We start from the raw sequence: 24,309 nt of genomic DNA, 5'->3' as shown, positions 1-24,309 counted from the left end.
AAGTATATCACTTTTTTTTTTTTTGGTGTTGAAAAAGTATTCTTTTCTCCTAGAAACTGCAGGGCAACTTACTTGTTATTTAAGAAGGAATGCAGGTTGCATCACTCARGTCCTTTAACATATGACTATCTTCACTGCAAAGCGAGTATTTCTGGTCTCAAGTTAGAGCCCCAGCTCTAACACACACTCCCAACCAGACAAGCCACCCTGGCAGCAAGTCAGTTCAAACACAGATAGAAGTTGTGGGTGTGCATGTAATAAGAGGGTAGTGGGTTTAAGTGTGGGTGACAAGCCCACATAAACTGCAGGAAGGTAGCAGAAGTCGTTAAGGTACTTGATGGCCATACTAAGAGATTTAGATAAGGAAAACAACTGCCTAACGCTACATAAAATAACCCTCCAAATCAAAATCATGTTGAAGCACAAACACAGGAAAAAGTATGTATTTTAACTTGAATAAAAACAGTATGAAAGAAAAGTTATAATATAAAATTTTATCTCACCTCTATGCATTATCTTGTGCTTTTCTCTCAGATACGTGAGTCCTTTTATTACCTAGACAAATAAAATTAAAAAAAAAATCAGTTTGTGGAACAGGAGAGAGAACTGTACACTTTTTCTGTGAGAGAATTTCAAGATGTAACTATGAATGCAACACAGAACAGAAATCCCAAAATGTAATTACTGTAAATCAATATTCTGTTTAAACTTTTACTTCTAACTCACACTTAAAAAGAAACAAAAACTAACAACCAAATCATTACTGGAAATTTTTGCCCATAACCTGTTGCACAATAGATATGTAAAGGGTAACATTCACTTTTTTTTTTAATTAAAAGATATCATTTTGTTGATTCTGTTCTTATCCAGAAGCACCAGCTGACTCAAAAGCAGAAAATCAAAGCAAACACAAAGGAATGCGTGTTACTCATTCCAATGCCCTGAGCTACTAAATAACGACACGTACAGAGACATTTTTTTWAAAAAGAAAGCAACACATTTAAAAATCCAGTAATATCTATCTATCCCACATCTTTCAGTTCCCAACTAGTTTCCTGGATCTGGCACTAGCCTGCTAAGATACACAAGTACCCACTTCCAGCCTTTGAGAGGAACAAACTTACCGCTATGCTAACTTTGCCCAATATCTGCTCTGGAATTCTTCCAGCCTTTTTCAGTACTTGATCCAAGGAGCCACCATCCTAATAATAAGTGTTCAAATAGTCAAACTATAATCAAATTTGTCTAAAGGATTTTAAACAGAACTATAATCTAAAGAATATATTCAATGATGAAAAAAGGGTGCTTTTTAAATTTGGTTTAATATTGTTATGTTGCATATCTGAAAACAGTGAAATCACTCAGCAGTAGGAATTAGTCAGTTTTACATTTATTTTAAACAAACATTTGGCCTGTAACCACATCCACTCAAATGAAAACCTCACGCAATGATCTGCTGTACTAGTATTTCCGCAGCCTGGCTGCTGTTAAGGGAGGCTCACAAATAGTTGTTGACCAAGCATTAGGAATTTAAGAGATTTCTGTACCTTTCAGTCTATCGCAATAACATATAATTTTACTTGGCATGCCCATCGCATGAAACTCTCCCCCTCTACAGAAGGAGAAAGATTGAAGCAGCACAGAAGATTTTATGATTCTGATCACAGAGTTGAGAATAATTTATCACAATGGAAAACAGAGTTCTACTTCTGAATATCACGTGTGCCAGTGGCAGCCCATGGTCGCAATCAAACCCAGCTCCCTCCCGCCTTATCCCTCCGGACTAGGCACTGTGCAGAGAGTTCTGCAGATCCGGAGCGACTGTCAGCTTCCAAGGGCAAAGGGATGATTCAGCATGGCTCTCGAGAAGGCCAAAATAGGAAGAAATGTTTTTAAAGTCTCATGGCAAGTAACGGTCTTACTAATCTCATTAGGTTAAATAATTTGAACACATGCAAAGGCACCCCCATCAAATTCAAGTATATTCCACTGTTGCTAAGGGCTTCTGAGAAGGAAAACTGAAAGTGGTACTTATTTTTAGAAACCGATTCAACAATAGGCTTCTGCAGATTCTCTAGAATAGAGAATATACAATCCAAGAAGAAATTAAAATGTTATTTCTCAAATTAAAAGCAATATCCAGTTATCTGGATTGCCATTTGACATCTCCCAGTACTCAAGGCAAAAGCCCAACTTGAGTAAGCAATTTCTTTCTGCCTTCACCTATCCTTTGGAAACTTTCATTGTCATTTATATACGAACAGAGAAAAGTTAGAATACAGGGTTTTTTTTATTCAAGGACTAACACCTAAAACTCTTATCAGACAGAAAGTAGAAAAAAAAGATTAACAAATACAAGCTCAAWGTAGCATTTACATTTTTGTAACAAAATGAAATTTGATTAAAAAAACACAATAGAAAAACATACATAAAAATATCTCGTATATATGCAGGAATACTCTCTGATCCTACTACAAAATATTCTGGCTTTGCCTGGAATCTGCATTTCTGGACAACTGTCTTTGCTGAAGCATCAGTATATCAACAGTAATGTCATCCTGGAAAAAAAAAGTTTTTCCAGAAGGCTGGCTATGACCTTACAAGAGGCTGAATACAGCTCAATTGCCAAGAAGTGCTGGCTGCAGCCTTCAGGACCTTTCTGGAGCAGATTCTGATCCTTTTGCCTGTCAAACACCTTCTGCTAAGTGAGGTTATGCACTGACCTTGATAGTTTTAGGTACATGGAAGTCAAGGAGATTTGAGTGTTTGAATCTTTGCCTTTTCCACCTCCAACATTTTGTTCATATTTGAACTTACATTTTGTAACTCAGTGCCAAAAATATGAATTTTGACTGACACTAATTGAAACAAGAAGGCTAACAGAAAAAGGAGAGAAATAAAAGAAGTGTATAGATTATTCTGTCTAGAACTGACAATGGAGATATGATTACCTAGTCTCCTAACCAAAAGGGGGCCAAAACCTATCACCTAATGATCCACATAAGCCTATAATTTAATGGCTTAAATTGGGAGGGAGCCACAGACTATAGTTTAGATTATCAGTTTAAATAATCCACCTTCTCTTTCATTTTTGCATCTTGCTGATCAATTGTTCTCTGTGTGGAATTTTGTATCTAGTCTGACATTGTCTAGATTCAGCACTAAAACACTTGATTTCATGCTGCCTTCTCTCAAATTGAGAAGATTACTGTCAGATATGTCATGCCCTGATTAGGAATATGTAAGCCATCATGTCCTGTTACTTTTCTTTGATCATAAACGCAATTCTTTAGCCTTTTTATTTATACACGTAATTATAWACCATGGCCGTATCTCTAACACATTCCCCTCTTTTACCAATTGCTCACATGCACATCTTTTTGGCATATAATAATATAATCCTGAACAATGCCCAGATATTCGTTTTTAACATCTATTTTCTTCTCATTTTTCAGGATTGTTTTCAATTTTGAGAAGCTAACTTCTTTATAATTCCCAGTAGTTTTCTGTATTTTAGGGGTATGCGCACTTTCTATTCTGCTAGCACATATTTAAAAACTGGATCATGATCACTTGTTTCTAGGCAACCATCAATTTCTTCTAAAAATTTCCGTAAGAGAAGGCCAGAGAAGCATTAAAACAATCACGTGTACTTTCCAGAGAAAATAAGGTTTCTCTTCAAAGATACGGTTTTGTCAGAAAAAAATCTTTACTTAGATTTACTGTATTTCAAATTCTTAAAAACTTCCTCTACTAAGCAAGTGAGAAAAAAATTTGACTGACCTTTAGTCACAGAAAATTTGTTTTTAATGTTTGGCTCCATATGGTTAGAGAAAGGCAAACAGATGTCTAGGAGAACGTGTACTTTTTTATCAAAATGAAACACAGTTAAAAATGTTTTTGGCATTAAAAAAAAAAGTTGTATAAGCTCCTTCTGGTCTTGCTCGCTTCCTGCACACTATTCTTTACGTCTGTACTTTCTGTAAAATTTGAAGAAAGATGACAAACTATGGATTAATCTGAATCAGAACAAACTAGATTCTGATTATCATAGCTAGCAGGGATTATACAGCTGTACCACCAATAAGTCAGTGTGGACCACGCGCTTTTAATACTGCATAAAAATCAAAATCAAACCCAAATCAGAACAGCTGTATAAGTAGCAGAATCATGTCAGTATTTTAAAATAAATAAGAAAACACAAATAAAAGAAGAAATTGGGGACGTATATAGTGCTTCGATGGAGGAAGAGACACTGGAGAACGGCATAAAACCAGTCATATCAATCCCAACCTCAGATTTGCGGAGTAAGTCTGAAACACAGTATTTGATTCTTTATTCATGCAGAAAGGTCTACCTTGTTAACTCAAGTCCTGCTGACAGTTGGGTTTTGCCCATTAACAACTTCAGCCTAAAACAGATTTACATGTACTTACCATATGTTCCATGCAAATGCTGATTTCTCCATCACTGTAAAAAGCTCCATAAAAGCCTACTATGTATGGAGAGTTGCACTCATGTAGAACCTGCAGCTCACGAATGATCTGGTTTCGAATAGCTGGCTTGATCTCTAGATGAATTAACTGTAAAATAATCCATTCTTATTATTTCCTTAGTGGCAAAAGGCCTTTCAGAAGGAGCAGGTTGCCCAAGAGGTTGTGCAGTCTCCACCCCAGGAGGAGTTCAAGACCCAGCTGGATAAAACCCTGCACAGCCTGACTCTCACAGCTGCCACTACTTTGAGCAGAAGGTTTGACTTGAAAAATCTCCTGAGGTTCTTTCCAAACTGAATTATTCTATGATCCAGTGAATTAACTGAAAAATAATCCATTCTTGTTTTCTTAGTGGCAAAGGGTCTTTCAGAAAGGAGAAACTCTATGATATTGCATGAGGCAGTTGAAACATCAACACCCATGAAAGATACTAGATTTAGAGCAACAAGAAGTGAAGTAGAAGTTATCCCCCAAACAGATTGTATTACACAAACCAACTGAAGTTCCCCAAGTTATCCAACCATTCTGTCTCCATTCCATCTCTGGACAAGAGAGCCTCCAAACCCATTTAGCACTTTCCTGCTAAAAATGGCCAGAAAAGCATAATGTGAACACCAGGTTTTGTTCTTGATTATAGAACCAGCCCAAAATGGCTCAATTCCTGTTTAAGAGGGTCAAAGAATAACAGTTATTAAGGAATAATCTATTACAACTAAAGACATTCTAAATAATATTTAGGGCATTAGCTTTCTAAATGTAATAATAAATCAGTAACAGCATCTCATGGGACTGCAAAATATGCAAGGAAGTCCAGACTTACGGAGTAAGTTTACTGTTGGGACTCTACATACATCAATTTTTTTAAGCAGGTAATTTTCACATTTAACAATCTACAGGAGTAATATCAAATTCCAGATGAGTCTTAGACTTTTTTTCCCTTGAATTCATAACGCTTTTAAAAGAAACTTCAAACCAACAGCTAGTACAAAACAAAAAAGAATGTATAACTTCGCAACTTGAAGGGACAGCAAGAAAATTTGTCATAATTGGAACCCAGATTATCAGTAAAGGTAACTAAAATAATTACTAAAGCTACTAAGACATTCCATGTCAATAATATTGTTCTGAGAGATACTCATTACAGAATGAAAGAATATTTGATATGAATTATTTATGCTGCAAAAGAGGGGATTTCCATCTCTTTCTTTTTATTAAATAATTCTCCACCAGGAACTTATGTTCCAGCACATTCTCTTCATTTATMCATTTTCGATAGAGTTCAGAAACGAACTCTTTATGTTGAAGAAAATCCATGAATGAATTTCTAAAGGAAATGTGTCACAGGATATACTGACTCAGAAACAGCTGCCAAAAAAATCTGCACAGTGTTTGCAAAGCACTAGTGGGGGGGGAGGGAGGGGAGAATCTCTTAATAAATAATTAAATAAATAAAACATCACCAAACTGACTCTAAATCTAAGTGGGAGATTACATGAAATACACTGTTCCACTAGACTGTTTCCCCATACAAAACAAGAAGTCTATTTCTTTGGTGAAACAGAGGAGTAAGAGACATTATGGAAATCAAATTTTACTCACTATGTGAAAGAAAAATAGCAGTTCAGCAAACATCTCAGCTGTAACAAATGTTAACAAACTGGGACAAAGTTTCCTGTTAAACCTCACAGTAGGTGAAAAATCAAGTAAATTGATTTAGTTCAAGCAAACCTCACCGATATATTTCGCAATTCTCGCCCCTTGAAAGTGGGCATTTTTCTTTGCCTCTCCAAATTGTCAGCAGTCTACTGAGCATGGTTTATATTAAAGTCAGTGTGTGCACATTGTCCTTTAATTTTGCTGAAGATGACACAGTGTACTTTTCTGGAAAGACTGCCAGTGCTGTTTTTTTGTTTTTGTTTTTTTTTTTAAACTTCTCAATAAAGAAATGAAAACGATGAATTTTCAGTGCACTGTAATAATGGGATCTGTGATTTGAGCATGCCACGTTTTATTCTGCTCAATGCCTAGATTGTTTCCTACGAACGAGGGTAGCCTGCCAGCTTGCTGATTCCCTACAGTACATTGGGGTATATCCTGACACRCTGCCTTGTAAGAAATGTCACCTGYGCAAGGAACTTTGCTCCTGGGAGAGAGGGGCATGAGGTACCCAAATAGAAACATTCATGCAGTATCACAGATGCATTTCTGCAACTGTATTGTTTTAGTTCCCAGAGATTTTTTTTTTTTGAGAATGAAAAAGCGCCTCACAAACAAAATGTTTTTTATTAAAATATCAATTAAAAACAAAAATTTATTTCACTTTATTTATTTTACAGACTAGGTCACAACTGCCATTGGTTGTAAAGTATAAAGCTGAATCATTCAGATATACTTGCCAAAAGCACAAAAAATATATTTTCATATAGGAGCCATGTCCACACCACAAGGGAAGCGTGTAAAACAGAAGTGGCCACTGTACTTCAGTGGAGTTCCACTGACGACTGTACTCCCTTATTCTCGGTTTGAGGAGTTTTCAGTTTTTCAGTATCATCTACAGAGGCCCTTTTCTGGTCTGCAGCTGTGAAGGGAGATCTTAGAGGAATGGGAAAAAAAAAAAAAACTCTCCCCAAAACTTATGGCTCAGAACACAGGATATTGCCACTTTCTACTAATCTATGACATTTAGTAATTTATTCTAYGCCTTCTACTTATTAGTGAGTCAATTATGTGTTCAAACCTTTTATTTGAAAAATGACCTTTTCAGCTGTATATAAAATACATATATTTGTCAAAATGGAAAAAGATGAAAGTGGGAATGAATAACTATCCTCTCATTGCTAACACATGGAAACTATTCTTGAAAAAGTGGGAAGTGTGGGATAAATAAGTGCAACCTTTCCTAAATTTCGGACCACAGTAACTTCCCTGAAAGCTGGTATTAAGTATTCTTCTTTGTGTTAACACTACCTATTTATAGAAATAGTCATTACATTTCTTCAGAGAAAACCTCCTTAAAAGAAAAAAAATCATCCATAAGTTCTTGTTTTTGAGGCACTCACCTTTCTTGCCATTATGAGACCAGAGGGTTTGTGGGATACTTTGAAGACCACACCACCATTTCCTGCTCCCAGCTCACTGATCTTTTCAAAGTCATCATCCTTCAGCTCTCCAACTTTTTGTTTCTGGGTAAGGAAAGCTTCAAGGCGCTTTCGTTGCTGTTCATCCAACTCTAGTTCTTCCAGCTTCTTCTGAAGTGCTTCCAAATTTGTCCTGTATAACCATGAGAATGAATGGCTCAATTGTTAAGCTGGTTGAGCTTGCTCACAGCATTGCAAGATGAAGAACAATAGATCACGGAGGTCAGAGATTCAATGCAATGCATTTTTGCACCTATATGCATTATCTAGAAGGACCAGACTTGTGCAGTCATTGCCATGAGACACACATTATAGGATTCTCTTTACATAAATAGCATTTTATTACAGGTAAAACAATTATATAAATGCAAACAGAAAACATCCAGCTTCCCCATCCTTGCGGTTCTGTCCAAACTCTTGCATGTTTAATCTCAGTATCGACAGGAGTGGGCTTAATGACTCAGCATTTATGGTTAGAGATCTTTTGAATCATAGCACATCACTCCAAACTATTTTTWGATTCACATTTTCAAGGAATTTGCTGCAGTTTCCTACAGAGTTTGTTTAAAGGTTTTATTTACTGATTTTCACATAATTATATAACTAATAATCCAGTYAGAAGCTTCTCATTTAGATATCAATAAAAACAATTTATCATAAACAGCCAAACATGCATAAACAGAAGAAAAATGGCCACTGGAAAGAGATTTTTTTTTTTTTAATTGGGCAAAAAAACAGCCCAGAGATTTTAGGCTTGTTTTTTCTTTTGTTTAAGGAGACATCGACCAGAAATCCTGATTTTATGTAACGGAACAATACAAACCAGAAATATAGGACTTTAAACAGCAATTCAATTTGGGAGTACAGACAGAAGTTCTGTTTCCGATGAAGGTTTTTTTTTAATAAATTAACATCAGATCCTATGAAAATATTGCATCCCAATAATATGACATCTTAACAAAAACTCCCTGAAAATTTCCTGCTTTCAGCTGCAACTATAAATTGCTGCAGGAATAAATATTTAACAACAAATACCTGTTTTGCTTATCCAAATTTAAATTTCCCAGGGAACAACGGCGCCAAGATGAAAATCTTCAGGAACAGAACCTCCTTTTACAGAGCCTACACCACATCCCATCAAAATCATCTTATTAAAATTCACTAATAATCAAGAAAACTCTTTCTATGTATCACTTCATAAATGCCCTGTTTCAATGCATGCTGAACAGGAAGATGCTTTCTGAATGCCCAGTAAGGCTCCTTGAGAAGATACAAGGTCGATTCTCAAAGCAGCACTGACAAACAAACTCCAGTCTCAGTGGGAAAATGGAATTACAAAACTCAACCATCAACTCGTTAATTAGAGAGCCTGCACTTCCAGGCAAGATGATAATCTTGGTTTGAGTGTGCTTAAGGCTTAATCAAAGCAAATAAAAAAGGATGTAAACATTCACAGCTCTTCCCTACTACATGCTCACTCTGAAGGTGTAAGCAGTGCTGCACTCCTCCTTCACTTGCAGCTTACCCAGGTTACACAGGACGCAGCTGAAGGAACTCGGCTCTCGGAGGCATTACCACTTCCCAGGTAGGGGAAAGGGAATGGGAACTCTGACGGAACGGCAAATTCTGTTCTCAGCCAGTTATTTTGAAGTTTTACAGTCCATGCATTAGATTACCAAGGCAATGATGAGAAAACAAGGTTTATTCGCATGGCAAAAAGAAGGGGGGCAGGGGGAACAGAGCAAATTCCACAAAATCTTCGCCCTGGGCAAGTGTAATTTGGCAACGCTGCTCAGAACTCGGACAGTCTTGCATGGTAAATTTCTACATACTTATTCTATTGCAGTTGTTCCACCATAAATCCCTCTGTCCTAGAATAAAGCTAATTTCATTCTGGTGCAGACCATTTTCATGCTATGCTACAAAGAAAAATGCTCTTATTTCTGCCCTCTTGCAGCAATTTATTCCAGTACAATCATACTGAAACAATTATTCTAGAGTATCCACAATGAAAAATTTTGCTGTGTAGATAAGCACAGCTTAGAAGGACAGCCAAGTTCTTACAGGCTCTGTTGTAAAGATGAACTATTAAGAAAGAGACATAGTTTTAAAAACTAATTTCTGAAACCCAAAACAGAAAACAAATCAATCACAGGAACTTTTTCAAACGAGCCCAGTAAAACAAAGACAAAACCCAGCCTAACATCAAAGTAACATGTGGCTTTTTTGGAATACAGCTGAACTAGCTCTTCTTACCAATATGATTGCAAGATAAAAACTRGAGTGATGTTAAGTACCCCTTATTACCCTATGATAATAAAGGTACTTTGGCACTTCCCAAGTCAGAGCGCCTGCAGTTAGTCCTGCTGCTCATCAGGGGCATCTCTCATAGCAGGCTTGGACAACGGCAAGCCTTCTGCGCACACACACACACACTTGATAGTGCTCAATAAGAAATGCCGATTTGGGTATGTTGAACATTGGTATTTTTTGGAAGTGTGTGTATATATATTTATTTTAAATCTATAAAACCTCTCCAATTAGTAGAAACAGAATAGAGAACCCTGGTATTGTTTGGGCTACTTAGCAAGACTCCCTCTTTTCAAATATTTCTTTAGATTAGAAGCAGAGCAACTTCATCATTCATCCTCATTCACTAAAACTGAACTTTTTCATAGTTGTTTTAGCAGCTTTTAAACTGTGCTTATATCAACTTCATGCTACTCCAGAAAATATGGCCTACAAAATGTACTACATCAATAAAGCAGTTTTATTGGATGTGACTTCCACACAGAGACACATGCTACTCTGTATCACAGTTTTTAAAGAAGTCAGGACCAAGTTTACAAGAGCTCAGCATCCGTTACTGGGATCTTTCTTTCAAGAGCAGTCAAGACCACTTAGAGTGCAGGACAGAATTTGAAAAAACATCCAAATAACTTAGCAGCAACTTTTTTTTTTTATTCACTTGGGAAAAAAAACTCTGAAAAACAAATATATCAAGCTTCTAAATAATATCATATTTTCAGTACTGAATTGCTCTTCTGATATACATGACCAGATTTTCAGAGGACTTTAGCAGGCAACACTTCTAGCTATAAATTCTACACCTGGACTTAACCCAAAAATGGAACCAAGTGCTAATTAAAAGCAACAACAAAAAAACCCTGACCTTAACAGGGGATTATATGGGTTTGTTTTTTTGTTTGTTTTTAATCTGGTCCAATAAGCCACAGCAACAAATGATGGGGAAAATCCTTATCTTCATTTACAAGTCTCAAGAAGGAACACTGAACTTGCCATCATTTTAGGAATTACTGAAGAGGGGAGGACTGTTCATTTAGAAAAATAAAGGAATTAGAGCCAAAGAAACAGGATGCAACATAATTTTTCTTGACCTGTTTTGAAGAAAACAATTATTCAGTTTTCCTCTGAAGCAGAAGAGGCTTTCTGGTTATGCACACATGACACAGAGATGCTTGAGCACATGACCCACAGCAGACAAATACGCCAGTGTGATGAAACAGAAACTGTCACACGGATGTTTCAGTAACACAAAAAACATCTCGCCTGCATAGCATTTATCACATCTGTGTCAGTCTTACGCACATCTGTATTAGACTTCTTTTACATTGTTTGTTTCAATCTCAGTAAGCGTGGCATTCATTAGATATAGCCATTTGCTTGCCTGAAAGCATAAGCATTGCTGGGGCTCCTTGTTCAAACACTAGTCAGAGGAGCCCAGAGGCTCCCAGAGAAGGAAAAGTATTGGCTTGAAACTCAGCACAAATTTCTCCATTTACCTAGAATGGGTCATGGCAACAAAAATTATCGTAATCCTCTATCGAAGGTCACACTTGCTTCTCTACAGGATGAAAAAAAAAATCTGTTTCTAGCTCCTATTAGTATCACAGAACTAACACTGATTTAAGAGCAAAAATCATCACAATGTTGTAAGTTCTAATTGCAAAACCTTCCTTACTTGCAGTAACATGCAGGACAACGACAGCAGAGAAAGTTTTCAGATCCTGCTTGAGTTTTTCAGGACTTTTTCTTTTTTCAATAACTGTAAAGCAAATGAACCTGAAGATTTTGAGAGAGACACTAACCCAACAAAGGCAGAATCACTATTCAAAATATAACCATAAAGTAATATCTCCAGTTTTTCATGACATTTGAATGACAGATGGGAGGACAGAATTAGGTTTTCTTTCCATTCCAGTCCTTTGCTTGAAGCATTAGATATTATAAATTTCAAATTTAAATAAATTAGAGGATTTGTGTCATGACAATAGTTTGTGGTAATTTAGTTTCAGAATTTCAAGGCAGGCAGGCCTTAGGTAGGCTTCAGTTTTGAAAACAAACTGCTGTAAAAATACTACTGCCTCCAACAGAAAACTGTGACAGTTACCTGGACCCTCACCATATAAAAGCACCGCAACTAAGCTGCAGTGCAAAGGACATACAGAAAGAGACAGGTAAATAATCAATAAATCATTGCATAAAAAGTTGTACAAATAAACAACACACAAATACACAAAAGGGAATATTTAAGTCAGTTCTACACCAGAACACTATGAAAAATGTTAAGGAAGCTTTTTTAGCTAAGAGATAGCATACTAGTATGCTAATGTCTGCCTGCAAAAGCAGCACTAGTAGTTACTTAATCTTATATAAAACTTTTATACAAAGACAAAGATCCCTATTAAAATTCATCACCATTACCTTCTGCAGTCTTGGAGCTGTTTTTTCTCTGTCAAAAAGCTAAGGCTTTGCCAGAGCTCCATCAAAGCAGGAAATCAAACCATCTCAGAGCTTCACTCTTCCAAGCATTACTTTAAAGCAACAGGTTATCRTTTAATATACTGCTATCAATTTTCAAGCCAAGCACATACTAAACATACTGCACTAGGGAAAGAATCCAGCTTTTGTAATGTGATCATCTGAATGAAGCAGCAGGGAGGTCAGTACTGTTTTCCCCATTTGTTAAAGACACAGCATAATTTCACAGAACACATTCAATAAATACATTCTTAATTAGCTAGAAGAAATGGATTAATATGCTGTATAGCTGACACAGACAAAACCCATGTAAGAAGTGCTGTGTCTTAACTACTGGACTCAGGATATGATGATTGCAAAATCTCTTCTGGACCAACAGGGAGAGGAAAAACCCACCATTCCACATAAGCTTTTTGCCCCCCCATTTGTTTTTGTTTTTTTTTTCCTCTCCAAGCACAGCACCAATATATCAGGTGTTCTGGAATAAGAATTAGCTCCGCCTGCTCCTGAGCAAGCAGGCTCCCTCCTATGAATGCAACATTACCTCCTTCTCTTGGTACTCAAGCAAGTTCACTGACAGTGCAGTGCCCYTTTCCTGGTCTGACCCAGCATCTCCCATCCTGACAATAGCCCAAAGTGGATGCTTAGAAAAAGAACACTGGGGAATTAAAAAAAAAAGGGGGGGGGTAAGTCTACAGCAATCCCTCCAGTTACTGCTGGGCTACAAATTTTGTTCTGCGCTTCCCAGGGGCACTGCTGCACAGTCTACAAACTCCTGAAGAGACAACATGTGCTGCAGATACTATTACTTTCACCAGGTTACCAGGTCACTTTAAGCCTATCACTACATTCCCCAAAAGTTGTTAGAGGGAAGGGGGGAAAACAAACAAACAAACCCACACATACACTTTCTTTTTTTAAACACTGAGAAAATCCAAACCCCATTTATTACCACTGAAAACATGGGCATATCACAGGTGGAGGGAATACCGAGCAACCCTTTATTTCCTTGCATGGGTTTCTTATGCTCACAGGGGCAGGAGGGTTAACAGATTCTGCAGAGCACTCTCACACTCTAAACAAAGCTGGGCAGAAGGCAAGAAAAGACTTCTCAGTTCATGCTTTTGGGGGCAGCCACCCCAGCATGAAAGAAAGCCCCTGCTGAAACCAATGCATCCGGCATTTTAGAGCCTACTCGCTCTCTTTGAACTTGCAGAGAGAAAAGAAACTGCTGCCTTCATTTGCTAGCACATAACGCCACAATAAAAAACAGGAAAGAAGCCCYTACTCTTTATTCATACTAATAAGAATGCTCCAAATCCTTTTAAAAATGATAAAGTGTAAGAACTTTTTAAATTCACTTCAGTGATAGGCTAATCACACAGAACCTTAAAGTCTACATTCAAGCTATACTCAACCCTACAATCTACCTCAGGAAGAGAGAGATTTTTTTTTTGGTAGAGGAAATAAATATCTGATGAAGTCTTTAGCAGCAATTTGTCACAGTTGTTCAAAGTTATTACTATCAGTTTTGCAAGCTGAACAATTAGCATGAGTGAAAGCATGAAGAAGTACCTTCAGTTTCAGCTCCACTGTCATGAGGACACAGGCTTGGGGGCTGTTTTCCAGAACAGTGACAGTAATGCTTTCCCCAAGCCTACACAGCTGTCAATTTAAAGAAGAAAGTAGGCAGTTCACTACATTTCCATGAACAACCACAATCAGGGAGCTGCAATGAAGTATTAAGAACATCAAGATATTTTGCAGTTTTGAAAGACAGACTACTATTTTGCATGACTGTGCTAAAACTGGGCAGTTAAACAGTTTTTGTATAATTTAACTTTTCCTTTAACAAAGAACAGTTCACAGAATAACATGCAAGACAAAGTAATCACAGCAGTCTCCTAGCTCACAGCACAGGTATCTCTATTTCCAGGCTAACACCAGCACAGCCTAATGAAACCTGCAGTTAAAACAACACAAAAAGATCTGAACTCACTCTAGGTGCAAAGGATTCTTATTTGGGAAAAATGTTATTTTTGATTCACACTTATTTTCCACTCTTGCAACATKCTAGAAGTCTTTCATATAATCACTCTTGAAGGTAAGGATATGCCCAACATGCCTGCTCATTTCTAGCATGAACTCTGACATCTGATCACATCATTCCACTTTCAGGATGCAACAGATATGGTAGGACATATTTGGGGGTTTAATATCATCAGAAGAGAATTCCCAGAACAAGAATAAGAGGCAGACAATTTTGACTAAAATCTATTCCTTAATAAAAGAAGGTACGTAAAAAGAACATGTTAGAAAAGTATTGTTCTGCCTGAGAAAGTGTGTCCCGCCAGACTAATTCAATGTAAAAAACAAACAAACAAACCCACCCTACATTCTCATTTTTCAAAAGCCAAAAGACATATTTTAAACAAGAAAGGAAAATATGCCATATGACTTCAAGTCATCTGGTCTTTTTACTGTTGAGATTCCAACCACTGGCACAACTTAACTCCAAAAACTCCTCATAGGCTGACCTGTTAAATTGGGAATCCTTGCCTTAAGCTCTCCCCCTCTTTTGCTTTAGCCTAACCACTATCCCATTAAACATTTCAAGCTTTCTATTTTTTTTTTCCTAAATAAGGAGTGTGCCAAATAGCACGTTTGATTTGAACAAATAGCAGYGCTCACCAAAGAAAGCAAAGCCACAGACCTGAGTGGTGGTGCAAAGGGACAGATTCATGTCCCGGGTGTCTCTTCCTACCAGATCTTTTTGCAGCTGTTCCAGCCRCCACTTGGCCTTGCAGCCTTTTCCTGGATGGCAGCAGCAGCYGCCGGCAGGGCTCAGGCAACCCTTCTGCTTTTCAGTCGTGTGTAGTGCTGTGGCCAAGCTATGCAACTGGTCTCGCTCAATTAAAAGGCCTCTGCGGGACCCACTGCAGTGTGGGATTCAAGTTTGCTACAAACAAGTTTTGCTACCTCAAATGATATCATACACTGGAAATCCAAGTTCTGAACTTCCTTCTCACAAATGCACGCAGCTCTCACTGATTTCTCTCCCAGCCACCACTGCCTCCACACAATCCGCCAAAAGAACCACAGAGCAGTTAACGCTTGCTTACGAACAGAAAGAGAAACTTATTTATCAGGTATTTCAAGCTTAACACAGAGGATAAATAGAGCTTACAAAATTCTGATCATCAACCTAGCTRTGCGTGCTTAGAAAAGTCCTACTTTTCCACTGCTTTTAGTCTCTGAACTCAGAGTTAAAATTTAACAAAAACAAGGGATAAGCACAATAGCAATGCTAAGAATATCTTCACAACTCCCTTATGTGGTAGATACACAACCTTAACAAAGATGCTACAGGAAAGGAAAAAAAAGATGAAATTACAGTATCGTTTACAAGACCTGTGACAACGCCAAGATGAGAATTCAGAAATCTTCTATGCAAGAAAGCTAAGCAAGGTGGACAGGAGCAGAAACTGCGAAAAATTGCAATTAACATGATAGGAAAAGAAAATTGTCAAAATATCCAGATAGGAAAAAAAAGCCATAGTTGGGATTCAGAGAAAATGGATGGAAGATTTTTGCCTGTACTGCAACTACAGGGAATGCAAAACACAGAACAATTACTAATACAGCCATTTAGTAAAGGAAGTTATTGCTCTGATTTTTTATATATATATATACACACACACATATAAGARATATAGACTATTCCTATAATTACAGAAATATTTATATATACATTCCCTGACTAGATAGAATACCTCTATAAATAGGAATGTAATGCCGCCAAAAATGCATCCTGTGATTGTTAGATTTGCTGCATTAAATCTGCTGACTCATCTTCCCACTACCCTGAAAAAAGTTCTAAAAACTACAGACCAATGCTGCGCTGTAAAAAACACAGAGAAGGATGAGGTGCCATGAAGTTGCAATGGTTTGCTCTAAAAACCCATRAGTAGATTTAAAAGTGACACTTGTTTATATGAAGAATCACACAAAGGTGGTACTGCTGTAACATTCCTGCTTCTAGCTCTCAGATTGCAAACTAAATAATCTGCTTTGATTCACAGTTGTTTGACACGCATCGCCCAGTCACAGACACGGCCGAATGCCTCCTCCCGCCAGGGTGCCTGCGAGCCAAAGGAATCCAGGCCAAAGCCCATGTACTCTGCCATCAGGAGATAGAAGTTGGGCTGGAATTTGCTCTTCTTGTTTAGACATGCCTTGGGTTAACAATGACTTCTCATTTTAACAGATGTTTGCAAAGAGATACCAAGCAATGAATTAGTCTTTCCTTCAAAACAGTTGTTCAACTCCTGCTGGCAATAACTGGCAGAAAGGCTTGCACACACGTTCCAAAATATAAGCAAGATTTTGTCCGAGTTAATGCTACTGACCACGTACCAAATCAGAAATCATTTGATTGCTAATTTCTAGTGACACATCAGTAAAGGGTCCTCAGGAAAAAAGTCTCCCACCGCTTTCTTTCAAATAAAAACCTCTGAAGGAAAGAAGCCCTCCCCCAAAATTCAGCAAGCTAGAACCCGTTATTGCCAACCTGTTGTTGTAAGGTTTACAGTGCAATCTGTAAACCTTATAAAACCCAGCAATCCCCAGGGCAGTATATATACCTTCAAGAAGATGTAAAAAGGGTAACATGGGGTAGGGTGGGAGGGAAGTTTTTTTTTACTGAAAAGATGTAGAACTTAATATTTTAAAGGGAACATCTAGGTTTACCAYACCTAAGAGGACAAAATTCCTTCTCCAGTTCATTTCAGGTTTATCCTGTGTACACTGACATATTTAGTCAATATGCCCTCAAACAGCTAGCTGATGTACTTCCTGTCTCATGTGCTATCAAAACCCCCATCATTTTTCATTGCCTTCTTGGTTAAAAAAAAAAAAGTCAGTGCTCAAGCAGAGACCCTGTGCCCAGATTATTCAAAGGCCTAATATGGCTTATCAGTAACAACAGTAGTAGCACTGCTATTATGCTGAACAAATAACTGGCATCCATATTGGGTTTACATAGTACCTGTCAATCTTAATCTCTCTTTTAAAAATAAAAAAATTTAAAAAAGGAGAAAGATCCAAAAGCAACAACTTGCTTTAGCTCTGAGACCTTCCAGTGTCACCTGGTAGTCAATTTGTTCCTCTTGAGACAGGGATCTGAAATTATTCAGTTAAAAGATGTGCTACTCCAAAATTGTAATTACTGAATTTCAGCATATCTCAACAGTATCTCTCAGGCTCTGGGCACACAGTCACTTTAATCTTGCAAAAAGCTGGGCTGTTGCCAAAAGAGATGGTGCTGCCTCATCCTGCTCCCAGTCATTCATTCCTAAGTAGCCCCGTTCAAAGACAGATGCATTTAAAAACTAACTTAAAATTCTGCAAGTTTCTGGCTGTATTGGTTCCCTGATTAAGTTTACCATGAAGCTACATCAATGCTGGTGTAAGCACAGGAGGAGATACTGCATGGCCCCTCTGAGAACTACTCCGGACTTCTTTGGTGGGTTAGTTTGCAGTCATGTCAGCAAGCCAATGCGACTCCCTGCAAGAGCGGGTACAAAAAAGGGAAGCACAGGAGCACAYGGCCAACGCAAGGAGAGGCCAGGACTTCTTCAGAGGGAGCAGGATCTTGCGTGTGTTTAATTGTGAAAACACATCTTCAGAATTTTATCTGCAGAATCAATCAGTGTTGCAAAGGATAGAAAATTAAAGACAGCTGGATAYACATTAACAGCCTTCACTTTGCTTACATTTTATCTCACTGCAATGCAACAAGACTCCAGTTTAACTTTCCTAAAYTGATTTATTTCTCAAACAAGGACAACATCATAAAAATTAAAATATATTTTCCATTATTGTTATTATGCTTAAATATAAGTTTAAGTGCATAATGAGATTTGGTATTTACTAGTACCTCAGTATTAAGTGTCTTAAAGTCTGTCTAACATTCATACTGGATAGACAGCTTTTAGTTTACAATTAAGAACAAACAGCATAGGTCAATTTGCTACTTGCATTAATTTCTGTGTTAGTTGTGTATGCTTACTTAGTTACGCATTTTTTAGCACATGCATCCAGACACAATATAAAAAGTTAGTTATGCAGGCTCTTACTTTCTATTATTTTAACAGATCATTTGTGTTCTATTAGAAATATTATTTTAATAATAATAAAGAAGCTGAAATGAAAGACAATGTCAGACCTGTGCAGATTTAACAAGAATGCTATGAAGTGAGAATCTTTTAATCTAAAACTGAAGGATTTAGTGAATAACAAAAGGCTTACAGTTTTCTTGGAATTATCTGGCATTTATGATGCCCAGCCTAAAACGCATTCCCTCGTACCATACATATTTGTAAGCCTGGTTAATCCTTCATTAGCAGGGCATGGGGAGGAGGGGAAAAACAAAATAAAGTTCTGAATTTTTTTCTTTAAAAGAGAAGTATTCACAAATTTGCAGTACTTCCATGTACACATTCAATGCAATTGCTATCTGGCCAGCTCCGTCATAAAATTCCTGACGCTAATCTTCCAGCACACTACACACGCAGAGTTCCTTTGAAGTCAAAGGAGTTCCATACGGTGGCTGCCTCTAATCAGAAATTTTTGTTATATAAAACAAACAAAAAAAAAAAAACAAGAGAAGCAACCCAGCAAGCATTAAGGGGAACAGCTTGGCGAAAGCCTTCCTCCTGCTTTGTCTCAACTGACATCCGAAAAGACTGACCAAAAGATTACTCTATGTAGGACAATTCCTCTTGGAACAAGGTCTGCCAGGAAACAGCCCACTGATTTTGCTGCTGTCCTCAGGCCACTCCGTTTTGCAATGCAAACCTAAAGACTACTAAAAAACAGGTGATGGGAGACAATCTGCCTTTCTACTCCTACAAAGCCCAAAGTGAAGTTTCCTTGAGGAAGATGCTGAAAAAAGGAAAATTGAGAAATGCATAGCAAATAAGCAACTATTTATTTTGCAAATTGAATTTTAAACCAGTTCCGCATAATTTCCTAATTTCTTCTTTGACTATCAAATACARGTAATTCTGCTCAGAAATCATGCCAGCTATTCAGTTGCTTCCTCAATACCATTTAAACAGAATAAACAGCAAGAAACATCAAGAAAAGCTGATGCATGTTAAGAACAGCAGTATTAATTTATGGCTGGATTTTGTCAGTCAATTTCTAATAAACTTCTCTTTGGTTTGAATGGCTTTAAGGACTAGATATACTATGTTTAAGAGAGAAAAAAAAATACCATTCATCATGGGTGTAAGCACCATCAATGACAGCACTATCCCCAATAAGCCGTTTTGCTCACAGTTGTCTTTGCACTTTCCTCCAGGACATTTCCTTTGGAGGAACACAGTTCATAAGGAGGTAAAAACTTGCAGACAGTATTTTCTCAAATCCTTCTCAAAAAACTACTTCTTTATAGCACATTTTAAAGGAAGATAACAATCCCATTTTCTATTCACATCTCTCATATTTTATTCCATGTTTGACTTTTCTTTTACATTTTTATCTAATTAAACACCAAACAGCAGAAGTGTTCTTTCATACCATCGTTAGCTTTGCTCACCATGAATCTTTCGATTGTGCTCACTCTACCTTATATTATACCATGCTGTGTCATGCCTGAAGTTTGCTTGGTGTTATCTGGAGCACAGATTATCTCTTAGACTTGATTTGGGAGATACCAGATATAATTTGGCAGTTGGTAATAAAATGTGTATACAGTTTGTACAGTCTGGAATTCTTTAGACAGATAGAAAGATAACTTGAGATTTCAATCCCAACCACTTCTTCAATGTGAATGTTTACACGACATCAAAAAAAAGTCAATGATAAAGTTTCAGAGCAGTTATGCTAATAAGCGGACACACTGAAATACAACTGACAAATAGGCAATGCAAACAGAAGTATCACTTCTGTAACTAAGTTTTAARCAGTGACAAACATTAAAACACATTCGTAATACAGCACTAAYCTCTCAGGTTATGTTTTCATTGGAAACAAAACTTACATAAGATATTCACCTCAATATAAAATCCTAGTTGAGACAAAACAGTGGAGGCTCTATTTCAGCATGGTTTGTAGGCAACACCTCATCTGGGGTTTACTAGACTCTTACAACAAGCTAAAAACAAGTGGTACCTTGTCTTCACTGACATTTTATATCAAAATAACTCCCCCACTATAAAGCATGACCCTCCTTTTTGCTTTCTTTTTTTTGGTAAAGATACAATTAAGGAATGACATAAAGTAACTTTCTTTTCACGAACAAGTAATTTACTGTAATACAGAAAGTGGTATTATCTTCAGATTTACCATCTTGTTTCTTTGAAGAGCTGCTACTTAGKGTACTCAGTCTAGCTTGGACTTAGAAAAGAACCTAGAAGTTGGGTAACAACTGTCAGATATTCAACATTACAGATGACAGACACAGAAGTTTGAGAGGAAGAGAATGTTCAGAGTCTGTTCTTGTTTCTTTTGGCTGGCGAGACAACTATCCCAATACGTCCAATCAGAAGAGAAGAAATACTGCTCTCAGTCAATTTAATGTTCTTTTATTTCTGCTGTTTTCTCTGTGCTTTCTTGGCAGAATTGTTGCATAGGTACACCTACGCAGCTCCAACAGCATCAGAAAAATTAAACCTGCACCTGGCCAGTATCATCTTTCTTTAATCCTGATGAAGTAAAGCAACAAGGAGCTGACTAACAGCAGCACAGATTCAACTCTGCCTGTGCAACTGCTTCTCAGGAGGAAACGTCAAAAACAGAAGTGAAATTCACAGCACAGAATGACCTTGTATTAAATTGTCTCTAGTGTCCAACATGGTAGCAAGGGACTTCGAGGGCCCCAAAGAGACAAAACATCCTGCATGAATGATTAAAATAATCACTACAAATAAGCTACAAATAAAAAAGACTGCTATCAGAGAAAAACATTCAGAAATTTTGGTCAAAATATTCACTATATGCATATTTAAATTGCAAGTACCCTAATTCACCTTTATTCTGCCCTGCCAGAGTGGTAAAAAGAATAATGTGAGTGAGGATCAGGCCTCCAACACATACTTTTTAAAGCTGTACACCTCACATGATATGTTTTTTCTCTTGCTCTAGTCAGAATGTTCCCAACACCAAATAAGGTGGAAGACAGAGGACAAAACAGGAATGGAAAACAGGACATCCTGGATCATCYGGTCCCTTCTTTTATTTCCTTCCTTTCCCCCTCCGCTCTGCCTGGAAGTCACAGGCAATGTATCATATGTCCCCATCCATAAAAGTATCAAGCTTCATTATTTTAAAACTAGCAATGGTACTTGCTCCCCCCAAATCCCTTCAAAATATGTTACGGAACCTTCCGATTCTGATGGCTAGAAAGTTTCCGCTTTCCAATGTAAAATTACTGATGGCCCTTTGATTTTGTGTCAACAYTGCCTTTGTGCCCAAACAATTCTTTTCATTCTATGATGTTCAGGCTCCTTCATTCATTTACAGGCATCAATCACATCACCTCTCACTCAGTTTTCATTTTACTTAGCTAAATAATTTGAGCTCTTTTCATTCCTTCTCCAGAGGTTTTCTCTCCCTGAAAAAGAACATGGAAGCAGCCAAGACAATTTGCTAAGTGACAGGTTTGTATATGGTGCAAGCAAAGGAGTAACTGGAGACCCACAGAGCCAAAATTCCATCAAACCAGGAACTAAGCTTTAAAAATAATAATAATAATAATAATATTGTAGTCTGCGGATGCCTAACATACTTCAAACACTTGAAAATGTATACACATATAAAAATGGACATACACCCCTAGCACTGATTTCAAGCACTGACCAACAGGAAATCCAGAGTAGGAGAGAGAAAGAAAGAAAGAAAGAAGGAGAGAGAATCAAGCTTATAGATGAAGGCAAGCAGCCACTGTGTTCAATTTCATTACAAGACCATTTCCAAATTCTTACTCAACTATTCTTTGTGATTTAGTGTTTCACAATAAGGATTTCATATTTGTGGGATGAACAGATATTTTCATAATTAATTCTGGCTATTTATGGGGAAACAAGTTGCTGGATTTGCTTTTTCATTAAGCTGKTTTTTTTGTTGTTTGTTTGTTTTAAATAACATCTAGCACCTAACCCTGTCAAAAGCCAGGTATGAGGTCTAATATATGACAAAGAGCAAAAGTCTAGGAGATACATGTGCCAAATAAATTAACATACAAAGCAGAAAATGAAACAAGATAGTTATTTGGTGTAAATAAGATTTAATAATCACAGGAGATTCCATAAGTTTCCAACAAGTAAGAGAGTATCAGACATGTATAAGAGATTCAAAGTTAATGACATTTCTTGAATAGAGAAATACTGAAGAAATACTATGCCTAATATATTGGATGGTTGGTGATTAATTTTAGGTACCGGAATAAACAAGTATTACAGATTTATTCTATAGAATTAGGCTAATAATATGCACTAGGGATCCATGAAAACTAAATCAAGGAGTCTGCGACTACCCTGAAGAAAGCCAACTGGAACGTGCTATATAAGCAAATAGAAAAATAACATTTTTTCCCTATCGTCCAGAGACCACGTAATATTTAGGTCAGAATCCTTAGATATAATCAGCAATCCCTGTCTAAAGATAATTTTTAAAGAGCTCACCTTTCATTTAATCATCAAAATAGTTTGCTAGAAATGTCACAGCTGGAGCTGCTAGATACTGAATATTTTTGGAGATATGATATTGAAGTGGTTAAATGAGAACTGAGCTTATCTGAAAAATCTGACAGTAACGATTAGCGTGGAACACTAGAGTCTGAGACTTGCACATCTCAGCACAGCTCTGTTCACGACAGAGCGATACACAAGCACCTCAGAGCTCAGCTGATGTATCTAAGAAGGAAAATGAGTGAACTGACCATCCTGGGACAGGAATCTCTTCCCCCAGTATGCACCTGYTTTTCAAACCTCAGTTTATAGTGCTAGTCTGCGACCTCAGTCTACAAATTAAGTGAACACAGACCTGTTAACCTCTAGCAAGCTCCTTTTCTAACACTTCATCATCCTATGGTGCTGATAAAACAACTTGTAAAACAACCCGCCTTGCTCACCCAGATCCATATACTCAACATGAAGCTCAGTGAGAAGCTTACTTCATACATAATACGCAATGATTCAATATTCAGTYCCCCCCCACCAAGTATACCAATGATTAGCTCAGACCTACCTTCCTAACACTCACTAAGTGCAATATTTTTATTATAAGCTCAAAAGCAGTTCCTACAAATGTATTCATTGAAGTACCTAGTATCACAGGTTAATTACCAAAAACCAAAGTTTACTGACAYTAGTGTTATTTTGTTTTAAAGCAAAAGACAACAACAACAAAAAAGCTTTTCTACAACTTAAGTGATTTTCAGTATAACTTCTCCCTACACACACACATTTACAAAATGTGCTCTTGGAAGGGTAAAATTTGCCATTTRCTAACTATTATAACAATATAACCTAAAAATTTCCATTTAACGGTTATCATTAACTTGGATATCACATTCCTATTTTATAGATATAGTCTTATACCCAATTCCTATGGCCATTTGAAAATTCTAACCTTACTGTAATCACAGAAGTTTACGGAGACGCCTACAAGAAGAAAGTTATACAAGTTTTCTTTCCCTTTTCCAGCTCAATCACCCGACACGTCCGACAGAAGTTTGTTTACGGCCGAGGACACTCGGCTTGTTTGGCCAAGCGGACTCCGGGCCGCTACAGGGGAGGGGGCGCAGACCCCGGTGAGGAACCAGGCGCGTTTCCCCGGAAAGCAGGCCGCGCCGGGGGCGAGGGCGCCGGCAGCCGCGGGAGCGGCGCAGC

At 37.4% G+C, this 24,309-nt stretch overlaps 1 protein-coding gene across 2 annotated transcripts in view; it reads right to left on the bottom strand.

Annotated features, from left to right (window-relative positions):
• MAP2K1 (mitogen-activated protein kinase kinase 1) overlaps positions 1-24,309 on the bottom strand; it is a 42,107-nt gene that overhangs the window by 17,011 nt on the left and 787 nt on the right. The window contains exons 2-5 of one of the 2 annotated variants that reach the window (XM_026073890.1): positions 7,553-7,763; positions 4,437-4,583; positions 1,125-1,202; positions 504-555 (exon numbers count right to left, since the gene is read on the bottom strand). In XM_026073890.1, coding sequence (XP_025929675.1) covers positions 504-555; positions 1,125-1,202; positions 4,437-4,583; positions 7,553-7,763 — 488 coding nt within the window. The remainder of the gene's footprint in view (positions 1-503; positions 556-1,124; positions 1,203-4,436; positions 4,584-7,552; positions 7,764-24,309) is intronic. The other variant, XM_026073898.1, reaches the window with a different exon arrangement.

This window comes from Apteryx rowi, unplaced genomic scaffold (genome assembly GCF_003343035.1).
Source record: "Apteryx rowi isolate R43461 unplaced genomic scaffold, aptRow1 scaffold_11, whole genome shotgun sequence".
NCBI classification, from domain to species: Eukaryota; Metazoa; Chordata; class Aves; order Apterygiformes; family Apterygidae; genus Apteryx; species Apteryx rowi.
Note: the sequence above shows the minus strand (reverse complement) of the source record. Positions and strands in the feature narration are given on the sequence as shown.